Source organism: Umbelopsis ramanniana, assembly GCF_025399195.1.
Source record: "Umbelopsis ramanniana AG unplaced genomic scaffold K450scaffold_1, whole genome shotgun sequence".
NCBI classification, from domain to species: domain Eukaryota; kingdom Fungi; phylum Mucoromycota; class Umbelopsidomycetes; order Umbelopsidales; family Umbelopsidaceae; genus Umbelopsis; species Umbelopsis ramanniana.
This window is the reverse complement of record NW_026252087.1, coordinates 338554-360186: the sequence shown is the minus strand read 5'-3', so window position 1 is coordinate 360186 and position 21633 is coordinate 338554. Positions and strand designations below refer to the sequence as shown.

Genomic DNA, 21633 nt, shown 5'->3' with positions numbered 1-21633 from the left:
TTGATTCAAAGGAGCAGAAACTGCCTTGAATGGGTATCTCATCTGCCAGTCATGTGACCGTCGGACATGACAGCCATAGATCACGTGCTCCTTTTACTTAACTGATATTCTCAAAAGGTTGCTTGACCTGGTTGGTCGACGAGAATTGCAATGGTTGTTCTCATGGCCGTAGAAGACCCTACGCCTCAAGAAATATGGGGTATAATCTCACAAATTATCGGCTGGGTAAGTGTGTTTGAAGACCTTAAGTAAATGTCAATCGGCTCTAACCCTCTTCCAGATTTACTTCGTAGCTTGGTCCGTGAGTTTCTACCCACAAGCTATCCTGAATTGGCGTAGGAAAAGGTATGTACGGAGACCGCACTGATTATCTAACGGAATATGCATTGACGTTGCTCCCTCTTACAAGTGTCCAAGGCCTCTCGATAGATTTCCTTTACTACAACGCCTGGGGATTTTTATGCTACTCCGTAAGTAAGCCAATTACAAATCCAGCTAATAGAACATTGAACTGACTCGCCCACACCTTAGATATTCAACCTTGCGTTTTTCTTCAGCAAGGAAATTCAAGAAGAATGTAAGTGATATCCACCATGGCCTACTGTTAATGGGCCACAAGCCAAAAAAAAAAACTCATGCTCTTGCGTAGATAGGAGACGAAATGGCGACAACGACAACTTAGTCCGCGCCAATGATGTGTTTTTCTCAGTTCATGCTCTGGCCATCACACTTTTCACCATTTACCAATCTTTCATATACAAGGTTGGTACTCTGACCATTGAAGATTTCGGGAGTTCAGTCTTGATGTCATTTATGAACCCCTCTATTTGCTTTTTTCAATGACAGCGGGATGACACTCAGCGGATATCCGCAGCGGCCGGAGCTTTTATTCTTACAACCGTGGTAGGAGTTGCAGCTGTCATTGTGGCTGTCGAAGCTGGTCAAGCCATGTGGATAGACTTGCTATACTTTATGGCTTGGATTAAGCTTGCTGTCAGTTTGATCAAGTATTTGCCACAAGTACGTCATATTCAAAAGGATTTAGTTCACATGCTGTACCCTGTCTTATATTTTGTTCCTCTTGGCAACAGGTGTGGATAAACTTTAAGCGTCAGTCTACGGTTGGATGGAGTATACACAACATCTTGTTGGTAAGAATTAACTCTGTGGTCATTTATCCGTTGTGGAGCAGACAATCGCTGATTGTGCCATTACGCAATTTTAGGACTTCACTGGAGGTATCTTATCCATTACCCAGCTGCTCTTGGATGCATGGATCTCTGGCGATTGGAGTGGAGTATCCGGGGTACGTTACTTTTTTCTTTGACATTGTGGTGCCTTTTCATTCAATTTTAACCCATGTCATTTGCCTTCTATTGATTAGGACCCTGTCAAGTTGTAAGATATCTGACACATCAATTTACTCTCGCGAAATTGTCCCGTCGTATACTAATAATGCTCTCTTCTTTCCATTTAGCGGTCTCGGTTTCATTGCCATTGGCTTTGATATCATCTTCATGTGTCAACACTATATTCTCTACCGTGATCGTACTGATTTTTATGTCAACTCAGTGGAAGAGGAACGGCAGAGATTGATCGCAGAGGGCCGGTTACCTCGAGATACGGACGATATCTTCCGACGGAACAGAACGGACAGTGCTGCATCTGCCACATCTGGAGGAAGATATGTATAAATTTCCTAGGCATGGCAAATTACACCCAACACAATTCTCTATATACACTGTTACAACGTATCATTGGTCACTCGCTCACATTGGAACAGACACTATCTAAACACCATTGTTAAGCATTATTACATTTAATCAGCGCAAATGAAAGGAAGTATCCAAGAAAACTCAAAATAAAATGTATCAAACACACACAATTATATAACGGAAAATAGGGGAAACAAACGGCTTCTCTTTCATTCAGAAAGAGAAAAAGTGATTGGTATACAATGAAGGAGAAAAAAAAAACCAATAGTAATCTAGCTGGGTGACCATTGTGGTATCTTGAACTGATCGCCTGTAGGGGGTATTAACGGGCTGGCTTGATAGACGATGTGGTGGACGGGGAAGTTCTATTGACAAGGGTAGATAAATTGGGAGTAGTAGGGATATTCAGCATGGAGCAAGATCTTGGAATGCCAGAGGATCGAGGGACTAGATCTGACACGGTTTTAGGTTGTTTATATGCCATGTCCACCTTCCGGGCTATGGCATATGCTTGCAACACCTGGTGGTAGAGCTCCATCAAGCCCGACATGAAGTCTGGATTTTGGATTACGGCGGCCTGTGCCAGTTGAACAGACTGAGAAACCTTTTGGTACATGGCGCATACACCTGAAGTCAGATCACGGTTAACGGATTCGAGGAGTGCATGGTAAGGCTCCTGGATGGTCTTGTAACCTTTGAGGTCGATCATTTCATCCAGTAGCGTTTCGAAGACAACGGTAGCTTCATCGGGTTCCAAGCTCTTCACAAGTGAGGCGGATACTTCGCGTGCAATATTGTAATCAAGTTTACCAGCCACTTGAGTAGCATCGCCGTCTACTTGTGTTTTCATGCCTTCTGTGGCAATCTGTAAGGTACCTATTCTACATTGCCAATGATAAATTTCAACCATAACTTCTTCGATACGCTCATCCATGTACATGGGTTGAAGCTCATCAAAGCTGATGCCAGACTGCTTTGCTTGTTCCAGCTCATCTGCCAGCACAACTGCCCGTTCTGACAAGAGGGTTTCTAACTCTTTTTCTAAGTTTGCTTTCTGAAAATGTAAATACTGTGTCAGCCTGCTTCTGGCTCAGCTCAACCATTGTGCGCTCCATCTACACATGTACAAATCAATGTCAATTTGCTTACCTTCTGCTTGAACAAATTAATGCTAGATAATACGTGCTTATTTTGCATGCAATAATTTAAGGCACTAGGGAGAGTATTAGCTATTTGAACAATGGCATACACTCAAGTATGTGATAAAGGAGTGCTGTACAAAATGTCTTACCAATCTAAAATGTGTTGCTTCTTGGCAACTCGCTGCTGCATTGTCATGGTCTTTGTTCCGACCTTTTTAGTAGGTTGGGTACGTTTGCTGGAAGATTTTGGTGGCACATTGATACAAGCTCTGACATTAGCTATGCCTAGCGCCTTGATGACCAGTTTTCTATCGACGTTGGCATTGGAGGCGATGGCTTTGGACAAGAAAGACGAGATGGTATAAAGGTCGCCAGCACATTTATGGGCATCATCTTGTGATCGAGTTTTGGCTGCTCTCTCTCTTGCCACCGCTGTTTCGGCCTTCTTTTTGCCATCTTCTACCTTTTGTAACTGCTTAATTTGTTGCTCCAAGCTTGTAAGGCGTTCCTTAGATCGGTCTGACTCTTGCTTGATACGACGGAGCAATTTTCGCTTCTCGTGTTTTAATTCGTCCATCTGCGATTGTAACTTTTGCTGTGCATCATCTGTCTTTGTCTTGGCTTGAGTCTGCTGCTTGGTTAATTCAGCTAGTTTCTTTTTGAGAGCTTGGTTTTCCTTTGCCAGTGCTTTATTTTTGGCGTCGGTCGATCTACTATATCCTTTGGGTGCCATGGACGACTCAAGTTTCCCAACCGTGTGTCCGCAAGTGTCACCTTTACTGAGCATCTGTAACATCGCCTTAGCGTTATGTTCAATTTGGCGTTGCGCTCTGGCAACTAGGGCGGTTGTTTCTGTCCGAGACGAGCTGCGCGCTTCGGCGCTCTTGGCATATTTCTATAGCATAGAACCATTACTACGATCGTTCTCAGCATCATATGTCGTACACGAAGCCAAGCCTTACCTTCAGCGCATCTAAAACTTTAAGACTGTCATTGATAGCCTTGGAGACCATTCCCGGCGAGGGGTCGGTTCCCGTTTCAATGGCGATTCGATGTCTTAGCAGTCCGTCAAAATCGATAGCAGATAGACCATATGCTTCATCTGAATTAGTATTTTCTCGCGACAAAGAGGCCCGTATTTGAGAGTTCCGATTTGGGTGCTGCTTCACAACTTTCCTCTTTCGAACTCGTCGTGGAGACAGTTGGCCATCTGGTACACCTGCATTTTCCGTAGATGATTTTTTGGTGGATACTGTGAGATGAGCGGATTGCGATCGAAGTTTTCTATTTTCCTGCTCCAGTTGTTCGATTTTCGTCGTGAAGGTTTGGAGAACTTTGGTGGTATCATTGTCGCTGGACTGGGCATTGACAATCGTGCTGAAATGCTCTTTTTCCCGCACAGCCGAATTCAAACTCTCCTTTAGGTTATCGATTTCGTTGATGGCTGCGGTCATGAAGCTTTCTTGTTCTGCGATCTCTGCTTTTAGTCGCACTATCGTCTTACGGTATCGTTCCGGGTCGTTCTCAGATTGTTCAAAGTTTTGGACAACGTTATTCTTGATATTGCGAGCTCGATTGGCATACTTCAATGTACTCAAGGTTTCGACAAAGTCTTCTTCAGCAGGGGATATACATGCCAGCATGAGAGTTTGTGAATTGCCTCCCAAAGAATCTTGTAACAATCGAGTCAGCTTAGAGTCTCTGTACGGCACATGAGACGTCTTGCGACTATCGTCACCTAAGGCTGAGATGACATTTCCCAAAGCCAATAACCCAGAATTGATGGAAATGCCTTCTTTAACCCTGTCACCCACAGCATTTGTCCTCTTGAGCTGAAAGTAGAAAAATAATTACACCAAAACAAAAATCGAATGATTATTAGCAAACATCCATATGGAAAATAATTTGTCCGTGATCGAAACTTACTCTTTCTGAGCCAGCAAGATCGACGAAATGAAATTTTGATTCCACTTGCTTTAGGTGGTGAGCAATCTTGCCACCGTTGTCCGTTGCACTGTCGCCACTGCTTTCTTCTTCGGAAATATAGCGCTTCATAATGACGGTAAATATAGCATGGCTTCTGGAGCTGCTCTTGTTCATATCCGTTGCACCTGTACTTCGGGCAATGGTACCTTTATGCAAGACAGACAAAAGCTGCTCAGGACTGGCTGTTGTCTGCTCCTGAGCTCCGAGCCAATAAATATTTCCCCGAGAGTCTTCTCTTATGGAAATATTTTTCGATGCAGGGTTTAAAAGGTCGATCAAATCCTCATTATGTAGTTCAAGAAAGGTTGCAGAGATCTGAGCATCTGGGACAGCTGCAAATAGATGATGAATAAAGCGTGGTATAATTCCTGGATCAACACCATCGCTTGCTGTTCCCATGGAATAAGACTTTCCACTTCCAGTTTGCCTACGTAAAATACATCGTCAGGTTAATCCTAAGTCCCCTTATCAATATTATACATCAAAATCACAAATTTACCCATATGCCACAATAGTTGCATTGAAACTAAGTTTGAGTGAAGTGTTAATGATTCCAAAACTAACTTAGACAACACGGAACACCAAGGGTTCACTTACCCTTCAATGAATTTATCAAACAGTGATCCGATGCAAGTGTCATACACGTGCTTCTGATTCAATGTGTCGTCAAGAACGTGATCAAATGTAAACGAACGGTAGTTTGAGTTGATTCCAATAGTGAGCTTGTTCTCTGCTGAGTCGCAAACCACACACTGAGTTTGGTCCTGGGACTGTTCGGCGGTAGACAAAGGTCTCACTCTTAGTGCGACCCTTTTGGTTGAGGTAGGTGTTAGTCATGGTGGCCATTAACCTATTTTCGAAAGCACTCAAGTTGCCTTGGAACTTTACCTGACAGCCGTAGGGCTCATTGCAGGCAGAGCAGTAGCAATGTTAGCACGGATGAAAGGAGGGAGAGAAAAAAAATTGAAATTCAAGCTCGAAATCAAGGTGAGGTGAGCGTTCCTGATTCCCCTTTTCGGAAGTTTGACAGTCACACCCCTACCGTCTTTCACAGCTTGCAAAAGCAAGGCCAACCTTTCGATATCATCCAAAAGACGGTCCCCTCTCTCTTGCTTTGACCACTCTAAACAAATTCACACAATTGAATCAGCAAATAAGGTCGATCCGATCCAAACAAGCCCTATTCCCCCCACGGCCTTTCCAATTAAAGACCATCCGTAGGATTTGCTAAAGAGCGGACGACGATGAGACTAAGTGAATAAATAATGAGGCATGCTCGTTCATTTGATTGAAGGCTGTCCGCTTATAAATAGTGGTTATTTAGTGCAATCCGATGCCATAACTTCCGCTTCTGGTTGTTTCATCCTGGAAACCATGGTGACATGCGATTACCATAAAAGCCCCAAACTCTACTCTTTCATTTTCGCCTTTCGTCACACCAACCATCTTGGCTGTACAGGGTGTGGTGACTGTAAGCGCTGCCAAGCTTTCAATTTCTTGGCTATATGATGTAGTGGGTTTGTGTCTGTTAGAGGGTCCGTAGGGGCATATCTGTATCATAAAAGAAATATTGAAGTCGTGGGGAGTAAAAAATTTGAAGTAACCATGGAGACAGGGATGTGAATCCCAAGGAAATTTTTGTGGGCCATTGGGCTGGTGCAAAAGGACTGCTTTAAACACTCATCAGCACGGGAGTGTGGCCGCAGTCAGCTTTTTTAATTCTGGCTCACCAGACAAGCGCACCCGCATCTCTCTCTCTCTTTCTTTTTCCTTTCCCCTCTGGACAACCTTACCATCATCAGCATCGCCAGAGAATATTCACTTTCGCCAACAACTCCCTTTTTACGTTCTGAAAGGACCAATTGGCGCATCCCGCCACTTGTTATTTGCTTAGCCTATCTTGCCTCGTCGTCATCGAATACCTTGAGTTTGATTCATCAAGTCTTCTGACCCCTGGCCGACACCATTTATACACCAACGTTTCTATTTTAAATATATACTCCATCGCCATTAGATCGAAACACCTATCCACCACCCAAAACATCAGTTCCTCGAATATGGAGGAAGATTCAATGCCTCCGGCTTTATCGCCAGCTATTTCGAGTCTGTCCTCGCCAAGCGTATCCTCCTGTTTCGATGAATTTGAGATGTCTGGACAGGAGTCTACCGGAACAGACGACACCATCATGATGGAACCTCTGCACACGTTTGTGGTGACTGAAGACACCAGGCGTTTATCTTCTCCCATACCAGTTCGTGTCGTAGAATGGGATCCAGACGCTTTAGATTTTGTACTGTTTGAAAATGAACAAGACGACTTTTGTCTTGCAGAGGAGGACATGGTCTTGGATAGGCGGTTGATGTCAATCGGTTGCCCTGGCAACAGCAGTACCTCTTAATTTTTTCTATTATTTTTTTTTGTTTATTGGCTCTGTATGTCTCCTTTTCTCCCCCACGTTATACCACCCCACCGCAATCCACCACGTATTTCGTCCAGCCGTTATTTAACTCATCCTTACAAATCGCTGCCTGGACAAGACCACGTAATATCCTAACCGGAAAAACTAGTTTCCTCACTTATACCTATCATTCTGGAAGACGTCGACTCTTCCCTTACGTGGCTTACGTCAATCACCCTGTTACGCAACGCAAGACAGAAAATCTGGTGCATTGGCTTGCACGACATTTTGCATTTTATTCACTCGGAGTTTTTTTTTTTGGGAAAACAGCAAAAAGAGAAAAAAAAAAAACCATAAAAGAGAAACTTCTCTGCTAAAAAGCTTATGTATAAACGCGCGAGGAAGTACATGGCTCTTTTTCTTCGAGATGATTTCTCATTTGTACATAATCGATTCCTTGCAACCCTTCAATAAAACATTTTTTTTTCTTTGGGGTTCATTACGCTTGGCATGCTCGACGTTTGAGCCATTGCCCGTTGACGAGCCATTAGTTAGACTGCGGCTCATCATCGTATAAAAAGTTAAAATAGATATATCAGAAACTTTATTGGCGCATGATCCAGCCGGCCGATCTACAATGCAATCGGCTACGCGTGTAGTCAAAACACGTTATAGTATGGAGGTACTGCGTTATACTTTGGCCGGATATTTGGTCAATATACGAGAGATAACATGACTAAAATGCGCAGTTGTCTCTGCTGATGGTACAAGCATAACATTTTCAGAATCTTCCAGCCCAAAAAAAATTGGCTGTGTATGATTGCGTGAGAAAGTCTACGTCAGAATATCTCGGTCGTACGATACGTATGAATGAAAAATTCAAAATGAAAATTAGCAACTAATTGTGAGAGACATAGGAGTCTTTCGAACTATTACAAAGAAAATGGGTGTATTTATGATGATGATGGCACGGGCTGTTTTGATCTACTGGTCCCGACAGTTTCGTCCGCCTGCAACTCCGCTTTAACATTGGTGGGATGGCTGTTGCTAAGCCCAGGTAATGTAGTTGTACTAGCATCATAAACACCTGGCTTGCGCACTTTTTGTTCCAGTTCTTGAATGGTGTGTTCTCTTAATGGTGCATCTCGATTGATGTCTCGTACCAAAGTCGACAAGCGTGCTTCGAGGACAGCTTTGGATGCCTTCCAGGATGCTCCGTTCCAGCGGGTTCTATTGACAATGCCGAATAATATTCCTCCTACCATGGCTGCACCACTGAGAATTAAGGCCTGATCCGTCCACCCAAGAGCAATACCTCCTAGTACAGAAAGACTTCCTGCCGTGCTGATACCCCATCCAGCTGTTTCTAGGCGCTTTTCCGTCCGTGAATCCAATCTTTCAATCAGAGAGATCAACTCTCGTAGCCGATTGACATCTCGTACAATGATATCGGGAATTTCGTCATTCATGTCCTGTCGATCCTTGATCCAGGCTGAAGTAGACTCTAGTGCCGCATTGACGTGGGTGGTAAGAAGTTCCAATTGGCCATGAAACGTAATATCGCCCCATGAAATCGATGCACGGTGTGCAGAATAGAGCGAGATGGTCAAGGCAGCGAGGGAAGCTACGGATTTGGTCATTAGAGACATATTCTCTTTTTTGATGATAGCCACTTCCTGCTTCTTTTTCTCTTCTTCCTCTTCGATTTTTTCTTCCCTCTTTCGATTGTCTCGTCCTCGGGGTTCTGTGTCTTGCCTTCGTCGCCATCTTCTCATGCTCATTGCTTCGTCTTCCTCATCAGAGAATATGTCCTGTCTATATAGTTCGCTATATCGTCTTCGCCTAGCGCTCCTGTCATTGGTAGTTTCAAGATAGGCAGTTGCTGCCTTTGCAAAATGGTAAAGTCTCAGTGGCTCATTCTACCAATCCGCTTTCATCGTTCTTAGTGTAGGATGCTCACCTCGACACAAAATCGAAACGTTCTTTCCGCCATAGAGATTGAGAATGTGCTTGCTAGATTATTTTTGCTGGTCTCAAAGAATTTTTCAAACGTTCCCTTCTCCTGCTTGATAGGCTCTTGTTCTCGAGGCTCCTTCTTTAGCTGAGTGACGATATGCGGACAAAAGGTCAACAGGGTGTCTACGGGGGTCGTGAAGGTTTGGGTACTGGAGTCCCACAGTTCTCGAGGGAAGTCATAATCGTCGAAAAGAAGCTATAGTAGATTCGAGACATGGTCAGTGTTGTGTTTACCATTGCGAAATGGTTGAGCAGGCTATAGCTTACCGAGGCCATTGGTATGTGGTGAAGATGGGCAATTGGAGGTCCGACCAGAGTATTTTTTTTTTATTCAATACGTGTTCGATATCTGACCACTCAACCCGAACATTTTACGAAGCCATGAGTCATAAGCACGGTGCTTCTTCCTTACAACTATATTGAAGACTAAAACCACCACCATTTTCTTCTGACAGGCATTCAAGAGTACAAGTGTATTTATAAGTTTTATTTCTAGTGCATCCATCATCGCTATCATCGTCAGCCGTGGGGTTCATAAACAATGGTATAAATGGTTCCTTGTTGCATAGCGAAGTCAAGAAGCATATTACGTCGAGTAGTTCTTCTTTACGCCTCCGTTTGCCTTGTTCTTTCGCAACAGTACCGTAGTGGCCAACAGCGTTCGTGATATTCTCACCATTTTCTCTTCAATGACATCGTCCAGCTGCGTCAGTTTGAGTCCTTTATTCGTCGTCGTCTCAATTTGCTTGAGCCCTGCTGAGGAATGTCGTTGTAATGCTAGTGCTTTGCGTGGTGGTATTTCTGATTGAGCCATGGCTAATTCTTCTGCGTTCAATGGCTGAACCTGAGCGTGTAAATGTGCTGGATGGGTAAAGTAATAGTTGTATTGCTTCAGCAATGGGATGGCTAAGTCTTCGAAGCCGGTTGATTTGACATTGTTGCTACGCGAAGAGGGTTCCATGGTGTGTGCGTTGTGAAATGGGATTGATCAGAGCGAATTACCGTGATCAAAAAGGTGAATTGACGATTTGGACTGCCTTTCACTGTGCTCAAATTTCTGAGTCCACACCAGCCAAAAGTTACAAGTTGTAAAGTACAAGCAGCCATGAAAATAATCAACATGCTCCCTTCCCTTCATCTCACCCATATAGTCAGTTTGTAAGATAGCCATAAAGGCTCCGTTCGTTTGTTTATTACAAGGAAAAGACAATAAAAAAAAGGGAATGCTTGCACAGTAGGTTTTTAATAATTCCATCGTCCGCCAGGATATGCCGGGTACTGATGTCTCATGGGTGGTGGTGGTCCCATGTGGGGAGGATAGCCCATAGGAGGTGCTGCATGCATAGGCGGTGGCGGTCCACCTCTGGATGAGCGACCCTGAGGTGGTCTTTGCTGTTGCTGCTGTTGTTGTTGTTTTTGATTATTTTTGGATAATTGAATACGCTTGAACCCGTTGATCAAATCTGTGACGTTGGGATAGGATGTGTTTTGCAATCTGTAGCCATTAGGTAAAACTTTGACAAGCTAGATAAAACATAAAGTGTGAATACGATGCAGCAGATTGTACTTTTTCACCAAGCAACCGTACGTACCCATCGAGTTGGCGAAGCCTTGGCATTCAGTTTGAAAGCCAGGTCAAAGTAGCCAGCCTTTTCGTCCATGCAGAAGCCGTAAGCCGACATTTTTGCATTGGCCATTGTAGCAGAAGTGAGGAAATCATCTAACGATATTTCAAGGTTAAATAAATGCTGTCTTGAAACCCCATCCAACGAAATCTTGTTACTTACATAGCTTAGACAGGCCACCAGCCTTGTACTTATGGTGCGCCATCAACTCGTCCACCTTCTTTGCAATGGCTTCGACATACGTGACAATCAATTCATCCAGGTCCTCAAAGGTCTGATCACCGATCTGTAACTTATTGCCAAGGGCATAGTCGTTTTCCTTTTCTAATTCAAGAACGTCGACATGTTGGTAAACGCCATCTGCCACTTTCCAGGTGATAGCGATGTGATCGTTTCCTTTGGAAGAAGGTCGAATAACGAGGTCACCACGCTGTCTAAATTCTAAGTATTCTTCAGCTTCACGATGGTTGAGTTGGTGGAACAGTGGATGCTTAATCATACGACTAGTTTTGGCGACCTTCTTTCTTGTGCTACTCTGTTGTTTCCTCAACTTTTCTTCTTCCTCACGGCTATAGAATTCATCATCAGGCTGCTTTCGCAACGATACATCTCCATGCACCAAATCCGATTCTTTGCATGAGAGGTCCACATGGTATCGCTCACGATCGATACGTAACACCTTGGCATCCAACGTTTGACCGACATTCAACACTTCATCGATGCTCATCAAACGACGATCGCTGGCATTTTCGATGCTGATAGCTCCATCAATACCAGAGTCCAATCGGCAGTTGGCCCACTTGCCCCGAATCTTGGTCACAATGACGGGGACAATGTATCCTTCTTTGAGGGTATCATCAGTCTCGCCAGAAATCATTGAGAAGATCTGGTTGGTGGTGTACTTCTTGTACTCTTGTCTACGGTCACGGTAAGGTCCCTGAAGTTCCAACTTGATGTGCTCCAAAATTTGTCGCTTAGGAGCATCGTATTGCTCACGCAATACAACAGCATAATCTTCCAAAATGAGATCGTTCAGCTTGTCCGAATGGCTCCTGATGACCTTGGCAACAACCGCCTTCTTGGCATCAAAATCATCCATGTCATCTTCATCGATTTCCAATGCATCGGCAGCCATTTTCCTTGCCAGTTCGTAGTCTTGAGGGTGAATACGAGTGTCATCCAAAATATCTGCTCCGTCTAGATCAACGATGCGCAGGAAACTGGCACAATTCATGAAAATCGCCATGGGTGTCAGTCGTCTTAGCACCAATGCGCTTCGGCTTTCCAATTCACCGCCAGTGGCCTCGATGCGTTGTAAAGTGTGCTGTGCCTTACGTGGACCAAAGCCACAGATGTAGGGTAACGCGCTTGCAATGTATGTGTCCTTGAGAGCAGCATTGATGTCAATACCAATGGAATTAACAACATTGAGTAAAGCTCTTTCAAGGTATGGAAGAATCATGTCTTCAGGAACGAGAGCCTGCAGAGGATGATGACGGATTTGAAGCAAATCTCTGCCCAGAGCAACGTATTCCATGACAGGGTTTTGCAGTCTTCGGGCCAAGGAGATGCAGTATCGCATCAAAGGAGGGAGTTCCTTGAATTCCTCCGTTGCTCTCTTGGAACCTTGGTAAAGTCGTGCAACTTCATCATTGACAATAGTGACTTGAGCATGAATACGGTCATGTCTGGAACTGCGGCTGTTGGCTGTTTGCTCCTTCAGCTCATTGACAAGGGTTTGAACAGTGTCCAAGAGACGTCTGGTTTGGATGTTGAAGCCTGCCACGCCAATGACATCAGGTTTACGGTGGCTGATGAGGTCCATAAGTTGCTGCCGGCTGGTATCATCTTTTAGATTGGGGAGTCGTAGCTGGTCTGCGAGACGACCATATTGGTTTACAAATACAACCATCACTGAGTCTTTTTGATCGCCATTGCCCCATGAAATAGTCATGACGCGTGGAAGAGAGTCTTCATCGACATACTGAGTTCTATATGGCTTGACGTCAACCTTCTCTTCAAGATTCTTCCAGGCCGTAAGGCAGATATGATCTTGTGCCTCAACCCGAAGCTTTTCTCGGATGCTCTTGGACATCAGAGGATTAAGGTATTCGTCCAATGCTTGCTTCAGAATGGACGATCTCTGATTGTTCCAAGCCTGCGCAGAGTCGCTATATCCATCAGACATGTAGAGTTCACTGAATTTGGCAAACCAGCGATCGAATCCACGCAGGGTAATGTCAATGGTCAACAGTCCGTCAGTTTCAGCTTTCAAAATATGCAGGAATTGGCCATCTGTAAATTTGTTGACTGGCTTTTCCAAGAGATACTTGAACGGATGCATGGGATGGAACTCATCAATGATGCGGTTACCCTTATCGGTTGGCTTGACAGACACGCAGCTTCGTGTTTCCCAATCGCGACGCACCGCTTTTCGCACTTGGGGATCAAAAGCGATTTCTTGTGCCAGCACAGCTTTGGCAGCTATAATAAAAATTTTGAACCACGCATTTTAGTAAAACCGTTGACAGCTTCAACACAGTGTCATGCATATAAATTTCGTTACCTTTAAGCACTTTTTCCGAATCTACAAAGGTTCCGTCGACAAAGTTGGAGGCATCGTCTTCGGGACCGGTCAAAGTATCTTCTGGATAGTGGCGTCTGGTACCATCGAGATAGTTTGCTCCAAACTCCTTGGGAGCGATGCCAAAGTGCTTTGGGGAAAAAGTCAGTATCTTCGCATACACGTCTCAAAAAAAAAGTTCTAGAAAATAGACCTACCGAAACAAAGTCCTTCACCTTGCTGTTCATGCTCATATTATACAGGGATCTATTGACAGGGCGCTTGGGACCCTTACTGTACTTTTGGCTTCGTGAAATGTCTTGTGCGTATTTTAAATTTACATAGTCAATAAGATCAGCAATTTCTTCAATCTTGTCCGACTTCTTTTCCATCTCGGTGATATATTCATCTTCAATACCCAATTTGTTGACGTATACGTGGAACGTTCGCTTGCGGTCGGCAAAACTAAAGTATTTGAAATCGTAATCATAGATTTTCCAAAGATCATCGGTCGTCAAGATCTCGCGAGTACGTCCAGTCTGCTTGTCAATATCGGTGAAGTAATCACGTCTGTGGTATACAATATATGGAACTTCCAAGAACTCTTGCGTAAAGAATTTGACGATATACTTGATAGCATTGGACTTTTCTTCTGAAGCTTGTTCTTTGCCTTCTGCAGCTGCCATTGTTTTTGAAATCCATTGACTTTCGGCTTCAACTTGCTCTTCCGTGGCTGGAGTGAAGTTACGATTCAAACCCTGGTATCGCATTTGCATACGCTCAGGGATATCACGAAGGCGAATGTCCTCATCTTCTTCTGTTAACATGCGCTCCTGCAATTCACTGGGTTCAAACACATCCTTCAATTGAGGTTCGCGTTGTTGTTCATTGTAGTTATCTTGGTCAAGTTCCTAATAAATAGATAAACATTTAGTTTGGTTTCAATATAACCATGCTTCGCGTTTTCAATTGACAAACCTGATGAGAGAACATAGCATATTCATAGTCTCCACCATCGCCAAAGATATCGTACATATCATCCAGAGCGTCTTGATCCATATCAGCAGGAAGCATTTCCAAAAGTTCACGCCGACTTTCTTTTGATTCTCGGGCGTGTTTCTCTTCGTATCTAGCTTCGTCACTTTTTCTGCCACTTCGAACAACATCCTCGAGATCATCCTCAACATCGTCGGCGATGAAATCGTTCATGTCGTCGTATTCTCGTCTGTATCGGTTTCTGGAGGTGAATTCTTCTTCCCGAGCACGATCGCGTTTATCTCGTCTGGTGTAGGTGTCTCGATCTGCTGCTTCTTCAGCTTCTTCGTCCGAGAAGAAGTTCTTCATATCAGTATCAGAGCGTTGGGATCGAGCTTCTTGCCTTCCTCGTTTCAAGCGCTTCAATTGAGGCTGCACATGCAATAAGAATATTGTTTAGTTTACTGCCTCAATTCGATTTGCTGTCCTAAGTCTGAGAAAAATAATAAAACGACTGCTTACGCCTTCATTCCTAGCAAGCTTAATGCCCATATTTTCTTCTAGAAGTGCAAGATCTTCTTCGTCAAGTGAATCGCTATCGTCTTCAGTGACTAATCGAGAAATCAGTAACGGCGAAAAGATCTTTTACAATCAGCAATGGTAGTAGGCGTCATTTTTACCTTGATGGACCTTCTTTCGCTTCTTGCGCTTAGAAGTTACTGCTTGGTCGGAACCACTGTCTTCTTCTTCTTCGTCATCGACAATAAAACCTTCAGCAATCTATATGATCGAGGTTCAGAATGATATTAGCAAGGAATGTTGCGAGGATTCACGAGCATTCTCGCTGGGGTTCGATGTTCACCTTGCGGGCTTCCTCTTCGTCTTCGTCTTCTTCTTCCTCTTCGTCATCAGAATCAGAAGGGCGATTGACGTCTTCTCCCATTTCTTCTTCTTCCTCGTCTTGATCGTCGTCAAAGAATCTCTTTTCTTCGTTCTCAAGATCCGACATGTCGATGCTGAAGTTTTGAAACCTGAATCTTTTGGGTACAACAAGGTCCAACTTGGTGTTAGCAGATGAATAATGAAGTCACAAAACGAAGAAATTGACTTTGCTCATCCATTTTCATTTCCGACTCCATTTTGCTCTCTCACATACCGCCAAACAGTAGCTTCTACGATGTATATCAATGTATTTGTAACCCAAATCCTCACCGTTCCATGGAGAGTTATCAATTTCAGATTACTGCTTTGAATATAACTACATATACCCAGGTATAACTACATGTTACTACTTTAATTTACCTCTGGATTTAGCTATACGTGTTATTTTGCTCTATACCCACATGCATTTAAATCAAACATCTGTCTCACTATCACCGAGTGGATCTAAGTAAATCTATTGGTATAATTTGGCGATCAGCTGCAGAGTGGACACCGCATCCAGTGGGCTCATCTAAAAGGGAACTGCTTTATAGGCTCAACTCGATTATACTTCACACAAATAATCATGCACATCTCAACATTGCAGATATCGACTTAAGAAACCTAAGGCAAGGTGAACAAACTTAGCGTTCACAATGGCTGTGGTAGGCTAAAGATAGCCTTGCCTGGCAGACGGAGATGGCGCTATCAACTGACAGCGAGGTACAAAAGTCTTGTTACATGGCACAGGAAACCCTACAGATAGCTATAAATCTCATTTACACTACAGACTTTTAGGTATGCTATCATACAAAGTTGCTCAATGAGATTTCCAGAACTCCAGATGGTCCGCTACGATATCATCTTCAAGCTCCGGATAAGGGCCAAAGACTTGAACTTCTCTCTGTCCTGCGGAAAATACCTAGATAATAAAAATGTGAGAATCCACAAAACGCCATTTGTAAATAGGAACTAAATAAAAAATGGAGAAAAAGTCACGTACTTGGCGACAATCCATGCTCATAGTGGGATTCGCGTCGTGGTTTCCGGTAATGGAAAGCAATCTTTTTTCAGTGGCGCCGAAAACAACACCTCCGATGCCAGCCCTATTGGGGACATTGATTAGCACAAGCTTCTCCCGCACGCATCCGTATAGAGATAAATTTACCAATAGCATGTACCAGCACACATGGCGCATGGTTCGAAAGAAGTGTACAAAGTACAACGGTTCAGATAAGATTGAGAATAATTGGAGACTAAGGGGTGCATGGAAACTGTTAATAGCTGCTATTAATTCAAAATTGTAAATATGAAAGTATAACTTACAAACTGTACGTGCAACCGTACTCTCTGCATGATTGACAGTATCAATGTTGCCTTGCTCAGCAATCACATTGCCTTCTGGACCCACTACAATACTGCCAAAAGGATGGCGACCAAGGGCCTTAGCACGGGCAGCGACTTCGATGGTTCGCTTGAGGTTCTTGATGATTTCATCATGGCTAGGGGCAGTGTACATTTTTGAAGGTATAATCTGAAAAGAAGAGCTATAAAGACCCGATGGTTTAGGGTGGCGATGATATATATAGTTTTGGATTGTGCGTGGGAGCGGAAATTACGGCAAGACACAGAATTCACGTTGAAAAGTCTTTGAGTATGTTAATCTCTAGAACGTGTCGTTGTTATCTAGAGAATACACTTATATATGATGACGAGGTATAAAACTCAGGTTTATATCAGAGTTTGGTGTATCTGGCTCATGGTGCCGGTATTCCGCTATCTTTTGTGGTACTAAGCGGGGAAAATAAATACTCTCCAGCCATTAAATTATGTCTTATCAAAAACGCTACTGAGCGGGGTATTTCCGATCAAGCGGGTTGCCAAACGTACGGTTATTGCTAGCTACTTATCTATCTGTCTGACGGGTATAACATTAATGACTGAAGATATGCCATTGGTGATTCCCAATATGGGCATATAATCTTTCGAAAAGATAACGTGAATCTGTTTGATGCTAGTGGTATAAATAGGCGGCTCTACTGATCTATCGCTCTTCACTAAATACTACATAATCCAAACCCGATGGATCCTGAAAAGCATTACGAATACAAGGATGAAGAGGTCGCCACCACAGGCGATGTCAGTTTCGAAACTGCTTCAGCCGAAGAAAATGCCCTTCACATAGAGATTCAGGGTACGTATCTCCTCACAACTTTCCCCTTGTTGACCATACAGTATAATAACCTTCATTGCTTTAAGGTATCAAGCCAGTACCCGAATCACAACGTACACACACTCGTATTACCGATAACTTCACCCTCTGGTTCTCCGTCAACACAACACTTGCCAATCTTGCCATTGGTGCTCTTGCCATACCCGTCTTTGGTCTCGGTTTTTGGGACAGTTTCTCCGTTATTTTGGTCTGCAATATCATTGCTGTCGCTCCAGGTGAGTCAATGGTGATGGTGAAAACAAAAAAAAAGGTGTGTAATAATCTAATAAATTTATCATTAGGTGCTTTCTTCGTAACATTTGGACCAAGATACGGAATGAGGCAAATGATCATTTCACGGTTCAGTTTCGGTATTTATGGAGGCATGTTTGCAGCACTTGTCAACGTCGTTGTTTGTATCGGCTGGTCCGTGATCAACGCCATTTTGGCTGCACAGTTATTGACATCTGTCAGCAATGGCAAACTTCCTGTGTGGGCTGCTATTATCCTTCTTTCCTTCATCACTGTTATTATCGCCGTATTCGGATATCGCATTGTCCATCACTATGAACGCTTCTCTTGGATCCCTATGTGGATTATCTTCTTTATTATCCTCGGTGAAGCTGCCCACCATATGACAATCACACCCATTACTGCAGTAGGTGCAACCGAAGCTGGTAACTGGTTGTCGTTTGCCGCAACTGTAGTTGGTTATAACCCTGGCTGGGTCACTTGCGCTGCTGATTATTCTGTCAACCAGGTATGCATTCTATTTGAAATTTTATCAATATTGGAACAAAGGAGTTTTTTTTCTGATTTTCTAACAAATGATTTCTTTCTTTTTTTTATAGCCAGCTTCATTTGATCGACGTGTTGTCTTCATTTTGGCTTTCCTCGGTTCTTTCATTCCCTCTGTACTCCTTCAAACACTTGGTGTGGGTCTTACAACCGGATTTGCCAGCAATCCTTCATGGGCAGCTGCATGGGACGCCAATTCCACTGGTGGTTTAGTTGGAGAGGTTCTTAGTCCTCTTGGTGCATTCGGAAAGTTTCTTTTGGTTCTTTTGGCCCTTGGTATCATCGCATGCAATGTCCCCAACGGATACAGTGTTGCCTTGTCTTTCCAAGTCATCTCCTCGTCTTTGGTCAAGGTCCCACAATGGACTTGGACGATTCTCGGCTGCATTGTTTACACCATCATTGCATGCTTTGGTGCCGACCACTTTTCTGATATCCTGGAAAATTTCTTGTTGATTCTTGCTTACTACGTTGCTCCTTACGCTGTCGTCATCCTCTTGGAACACATTGTCTTCCGCAAGAAGGGCACTACTTATAACCTTGAGGACTGGAATGATCAGAGCAAGCTCCCAATCGGTGTTGCTGCTGTTGGTGCCGTTATAATTGGTTTTGGATTCGCTTTGCTCGGTATGAGCCAAGTTTGGCTCGTTGGCCCAATTGCCAAAAAGATTGGTGATTACGGTGGTGACGTTGGCTTTGAATTGGCTATTGCCATGTCAGCCTTGTCGTACCTTGCACTACGATCCATTGAGCGTCACTTTGTTGGCCGCTAAACACTGTAATTTACTACCCTTCTGTAATATTTTCACCCCACCTTATAGTAGTTTAATTTTCAAAATCATTATGCCCTCAGCCCGTATATAAAATCTCAAAGCTGAACACATAACTTGCAATTAGCCTGACGTCTTAAAATGATAATGCAACTATTTAGGAAAGCCTTTCATTACATTTTTTCATTTTACGAATGTCGTACTAAGTATGCTTGCAGACAACATACTAAAAAGAGGTCAAAACAAATTCTCTTATAGTTATCAAACATTTGGGAGGACCAGAAATGACTGCAGATCTTGGATGATAGGTTATCGAATCAATCAGTGGACAGAATAGGCTTTTTGATTAATCCCATTATGAAAAGCAAGGACTGTTCACACGCTTTTTGCGAGTAGTTTGTTGGATATAATTTTCCGTGGTCTTCATTACGTTATATTATTGGGGAAATTTTTTCCTCTCAGCGATCATTCTAATGCTGAGAGAAAGCAACAGTTTGTCCCTAAGAAATTTTTTGATTGATTACCGCATTTAATTTGATAGTTGTGAAGTGAATATGTGCACATATCAATAATTAGTGAGCCTAGAAATAAGATTGGTATACTCTTTCTCTCTTGCTACAACATGATCAAGACCTCGAAGGATATTGACGAAGGGGTGCATAGAATGGAACGTAAAAAGATGGCTACATCTTTAATAACATTGAGCAAACCTCCCAGCTGTGACAGTGATGGAATACTTTGCGACTTACCAAAATCTAAAGGCGAGCTCGATCTTGAACACCTCCTATTTCGACACGACTCACATTCATCAGTCAACTTACTGGATAAAGCACCAGCTACACCATCTTCGAAAGATGTGAGATTGTACGCCAGTAACACCGTCAAAAAGTTTAAAGCAGACGTAACACCAAAGGATTTCTCCAAACTTGGCATGCTAGGACGAGGAGATGTGGGAAAAGTGTACCTCGTCCGTAAGAAAGAGAACTCACGTCTGTTGGCAATGAAAGTTTTATCCAAGCAAGACATGATCAAGCGAAAAAAAGTAGATCGAGTGCTGATGGAGCAGAGGATACTATTGAAGATGAACCACCCTTTCCTAGTTACACTTCACTATACATTTCAAACCAGCACGCATCTTTATTTCTGCATGGAATACTGCCCAGGTGGCGAATTCTTCAAAGGTAAGTCTATTGAACAAAAGGAAGCTCAAAACACCAGTCCATGGTTTTTTAATCTTGTCACGAATCCGGTATCGTTTTCCTACCAGCACTTCAATCACAGCCTGGAAAGTGTCTTTCTGAAGCAGATGCACGCTTCTACACGGCAGAAGTCATTTTAGCGCTCGAATATTTGCATTTAATGGGCTTTATTTACAGAGACTTGAAACCAGAAAGTATGGCGCAGTATTGATCTATATGAGGGTGCAAAAAGGAAATAATTATTCACACTTTCATTTTACAATATATAGATGTTCTTTTACGGGAATCTGGACACATCGTTTTGAGCGACTTTGATCTAGCGAAGAATGATGTTTTTGGATATCCAACGTTACAAAAAGGCACGCAGCGAGGAAAGGTAAGCAAGCACGTTGGACCCAATAACGTTATCATGCATATATGCTGAGAATAAATTTGTGACAGCATCCCCGCCTGAACACGCGCTCTTGTGTTCAAACATTGCGCACGAACTCTTTTGTCGGGACGGAGGAATACATTGCGCCTGAAATAGTCGTAGGTCAATACCATGATAGTTCCGTGGATTGGTGGACACTGGGTATATTTGTGTACGAGATGCTGGTAAGCACGTATTCTGAATGCCTATTCACACGAATTGTTGTTAACACAACTATCCTAGTATGCAACTACTCCTTTCAAAGGCAGTTCTAGAAACAAAACATTTCATAATATACTCATGTTGCCGCTGTCGCTTCCACCAACCACCGTCAGTACATCAAAAGGCTATTTCCAATCCCAACCTCGAATGATTTCCGGCCAATGTAAATCGTTCCTGGGCGGATTGCTAACCAAGGATCCAAGACGTAGACTAGGGCATCGGACGGGAGCGGGAGATGTTCGAGCACACAAATGGTTCCGTGACATCAATTTTGCCCTACTTAGAAATACAAAGCCGCCACTCCAGCCTAAATGCTGTGATTATGCAATTCACACGCCGACTAGTAGCTTTGAATGCAGTCTTCCACTTTACGACAAAGAAGCTCGGATCCCTCCTGACGAGGCGGACCCGTTTGACAAATTTTGCTCCGGTAATGAGGCGGTAGTCGTATGCACGAAAAATAATTTTCTTTGGTCACTAACTCTTCTTGCAATTGCAGTAACCATTCACTGGAACTAAAAGTTCAAGACGTTCGCTATGAACATGGGTCTCAATAAAATTGTATACTTCTAGCACATCGCTTCCAAGTGACTCACACTGTGGCTTGCTGTCCAGTTTTTTCGGCAGCTGCGGTGACCGGGATCGAGTGATGAAATTTTTTTATTTATTTATTTTTTT

The 21633-nt window shown here is 43.4% G+C and overlaps 7 protein-coding genes across 7 annotated transcripts; 3 read left to right on the top strand and 4 right to left on the bottom strand.

Moving 5' to 3' along the window:
• The first annotated feature begins 136 nt into the window (after positions 1–136).
• Positions 137–1866, top strand: K450DRAFT_217043 (uncharacterized protein). The gene is made up of 10 exons (XM_051584981.1): positions 137–225; positions 281–345; positions 410–470; positions 532–577; positions 650–762; positions 847–1020; positions 1092–1151; positions 1226–1306; positions 1385–1398; positions 1478–1866. The coding sequence occupies exons 1-10, from the start codon at positions 151–153 to the stop codon at positions 1692–1694; spliced, it is 906 nt and encodes a 301-aa protein (XP_051449601.1). The 5' UTR covers positions 137–150; the 3' UTR covers positions 1695–1866.
• K450DRAFT_181790 (uncharacterized protein) lies at positions 1826–5781 on the bottom strand. The gene is made up of 8 exons (XM_051584389.1): positions 5732–5781; positions 5441–5653; positions 5343–5369; positions 4784–5270; positions 3820–4689; positions 3007–3752; positions 2865–2928; positions 1826–2769 (listed from the first exon to the last, which is right to left on the bottom strand). Exons 1-8 carry the CDS (start codon positions 5749–5751, stop codon positions 2038–2040), a joined length of 3159 nt encoding a protein of 1052 aa, XP_051449600.1. The 5' UTR covers positions 5752–5781; the 3' UTR covers positions 1826–2037.
• Positions 5782–7823: 2042 nt separating this feature from the next.
• K450DRAFT_217034 (uncharacterized protein) lies at positions 7824–9555 on the bottom strand. The gene is made up of 3 exons (XM_051584980.1): positions 9526–9555; positions 9203–9454; positions 7824–9128 (listed from the first exon to the last, which is right to left on the bottom strand). The coding sequence occupies exons 1-3, from the start codon at positions 9532–9534 to the stop codon at positions 8196–8198; spliced, it is 1194 nt and encodes a 397-aa protein (XP_051449599.1). The 5' UTR covers positions 9535–9555; the 3' UTR covers positions 7824–8195.
• Positions 9556–10408: 853 nt separating this feature from the next.
• On the bottom strand, positions 10409–15458 carry K450DRAFT_217031 (uncharacterized protein). The gene is made up of 9 exons (XM_051584979.1): positions 15284–15458; positions 15102–15201; positions 14944–15032; positions 14425–14853; positions 13665–14357; positions 13450–13597; positions 11046–13367; positions 10851–10978; positions 10409–10782 (listed from the first exon to the last, which is right to left on the bottom strand). The coding sequence occupies exons 1-9, from the start codon at positions 15428–15430 to the stop codon at positions 10501–10503; spliced, it is 4338 nt and encodes a 1445-aa protein (XP_051449598.1). The 5' UTR covers positions 15431–15458; the 3' UTR covers positions 10409–10500.
• Positions 15459–16051: 593 nt separating this feature from the next.
• K450DRAFT_296091 (uncharacterized protein) lies at positions 16052–16944 on the bottom strand. The gene is made up of 4 exons (XM_051593630.1): positions 16669–16944; positions 16511–16598; positions 16346–16448; positions 16052–16264 (listed from the first exon to the last, which is right to left on the bottom strand). Exons 1-4 carry the CDS (start codon positions 16859–16861, stop codon positions 16163–16165), a joined length of 486 nt encoding a protein of 161 aa, XP_051449597.1. The 5' UTR covers positions 16862–16944; the 3' UTR covers positions 16052–16162.
• A 480-nt stretch (positions 16945–17424) lies between these two features.
• Positions 17425–19209, top strand: K450DRAFT_296090 (uncharacterized protein; the record flags this gene model as incomplete). Its single annotated transcript, XM_051593629.1, has 4 exons — positions 17425–17536; positions 17602–17790; positions 17857–18314; positions 18406–19209. 4 exons carry the CDS (start codon positions 17425–17427, stop codon positions 19123–19125), a joined length of 1479 nt encoding a protein of 492 aa, XP_051449596.1. The 3' UTR covers positions 19126–19209.
• Positions 19210–19744: 535 nt separating this feature from the next.
• On the top strand, positions 19745–21616 carry K450DRAFT_284835 (uncharacterized protein; the record flags this gene model as incomplete). The annotated part of the gene is made up of 7 exons (XM_051593516.1): positions 19745–19793; positions 19977–20303; positions 20390–20515; positions 20591–20697; positions 20763–20918; positions 20977–21385; positions 21455–21616. 7 exons carry the CDS (start codon positions 19745–19747, stop codon positions 21472–21474), a joined length of 1194 nt encoding a protein of 397 aa, XP_051449595.1. The 3' UTR covers positions 21475–21616.
• Positions 21617–21633: the final 17 nt, after the last annotated feature.

Coding starts and splice junctions, on each gene's coding strand:
- K450DRAFT_217043 (XM_051584981.1), top strand. CDS start 151: ATGGTTGTTCTCATGGCCGTAGAAGACCCTACGCCTCAAGAAATATGG. Junction 346..409: donor CTGAATTGGCGTAGGAAAAG/GTATGTACGGAG, acceptor CCCTCTTACAAG/TGTCCAAGGCCTCTCGATAG. Junction 578..649: donor CAAGGAAATTCAAGAAGAAT/GTAAGTGATATC, acceptor GCTCTTGCGTAG/ATAGGAGACGAAATGGCGAC.
- K450DRAFT_181790 (XM_051584389.1), bottom strand. CDS start 5,751: ATGAGCCCTACGGCTGTCAG. Junction 5,654..5,731: donor ATGAGCCCTACGGCTGTCAG/GTAAAGTTCCAA, acceptor CTCAACCAAAAG/GGTCGCACTAAGAGTGAGAC. Junction 4,690..4,783: donor ATCTTGCTGGCTCAGAAAGA/GTAAGTTTCGAT, acceptor TTCTACTTTCAG/CTCAAGAGGACAAATGCTGT.
- K450DRAFT_217034 (XM_051584980.1), bottom strand. Junction 9,129..9,202: donor CGTTTCGATTTTGTGTCGAG/GTGAGCATCCTA, acceptor CATTTTGCAAAG/GCAGCAACTGCCTATCTTGA.
- K450DRAFT_217031 (XM_051584979.1), bottom strand. CDS start 15,430: ATGTCGGATCTTGAGAACGAAGAAAAGAGATTCTTTGACGACGATCAA. Junction 15,033..15,101: donor GCGAAAGAAGGTCCATCAAG/GTAAAAATGACG, acceptor TTTCTCGATTAG/TCACTGAAGACGATAGCGAT. Junction 14,358..14,424: donor ATGCTATGTTCTCTCATCAG/GTTTGTCAATTG, acceptor TCTATTTATTAG/GAACTTGACCAAGATAACTA.
- K450DRAFT_296091 (XM_051593630.1), bottom strand. CDS start 16,861: ATGTACACTGCCCCTAGCCATGATGAAATCATCAAGAACCTCAAGCGA. Junction 16,599..16,668: donor TACGGTTGCACGTACAGTTT/GTAAGTTATACT, acceptor TGCACCCCTTAG/TCTCCAATTATTCTCAATCT. Junction 16,265..16,345: donor TGAGCATGGATTGTCGCCAA/GTACGTGACTTT, acceptor TTTATTATCTAG/GTATTTTCCGCAGGACAGAG.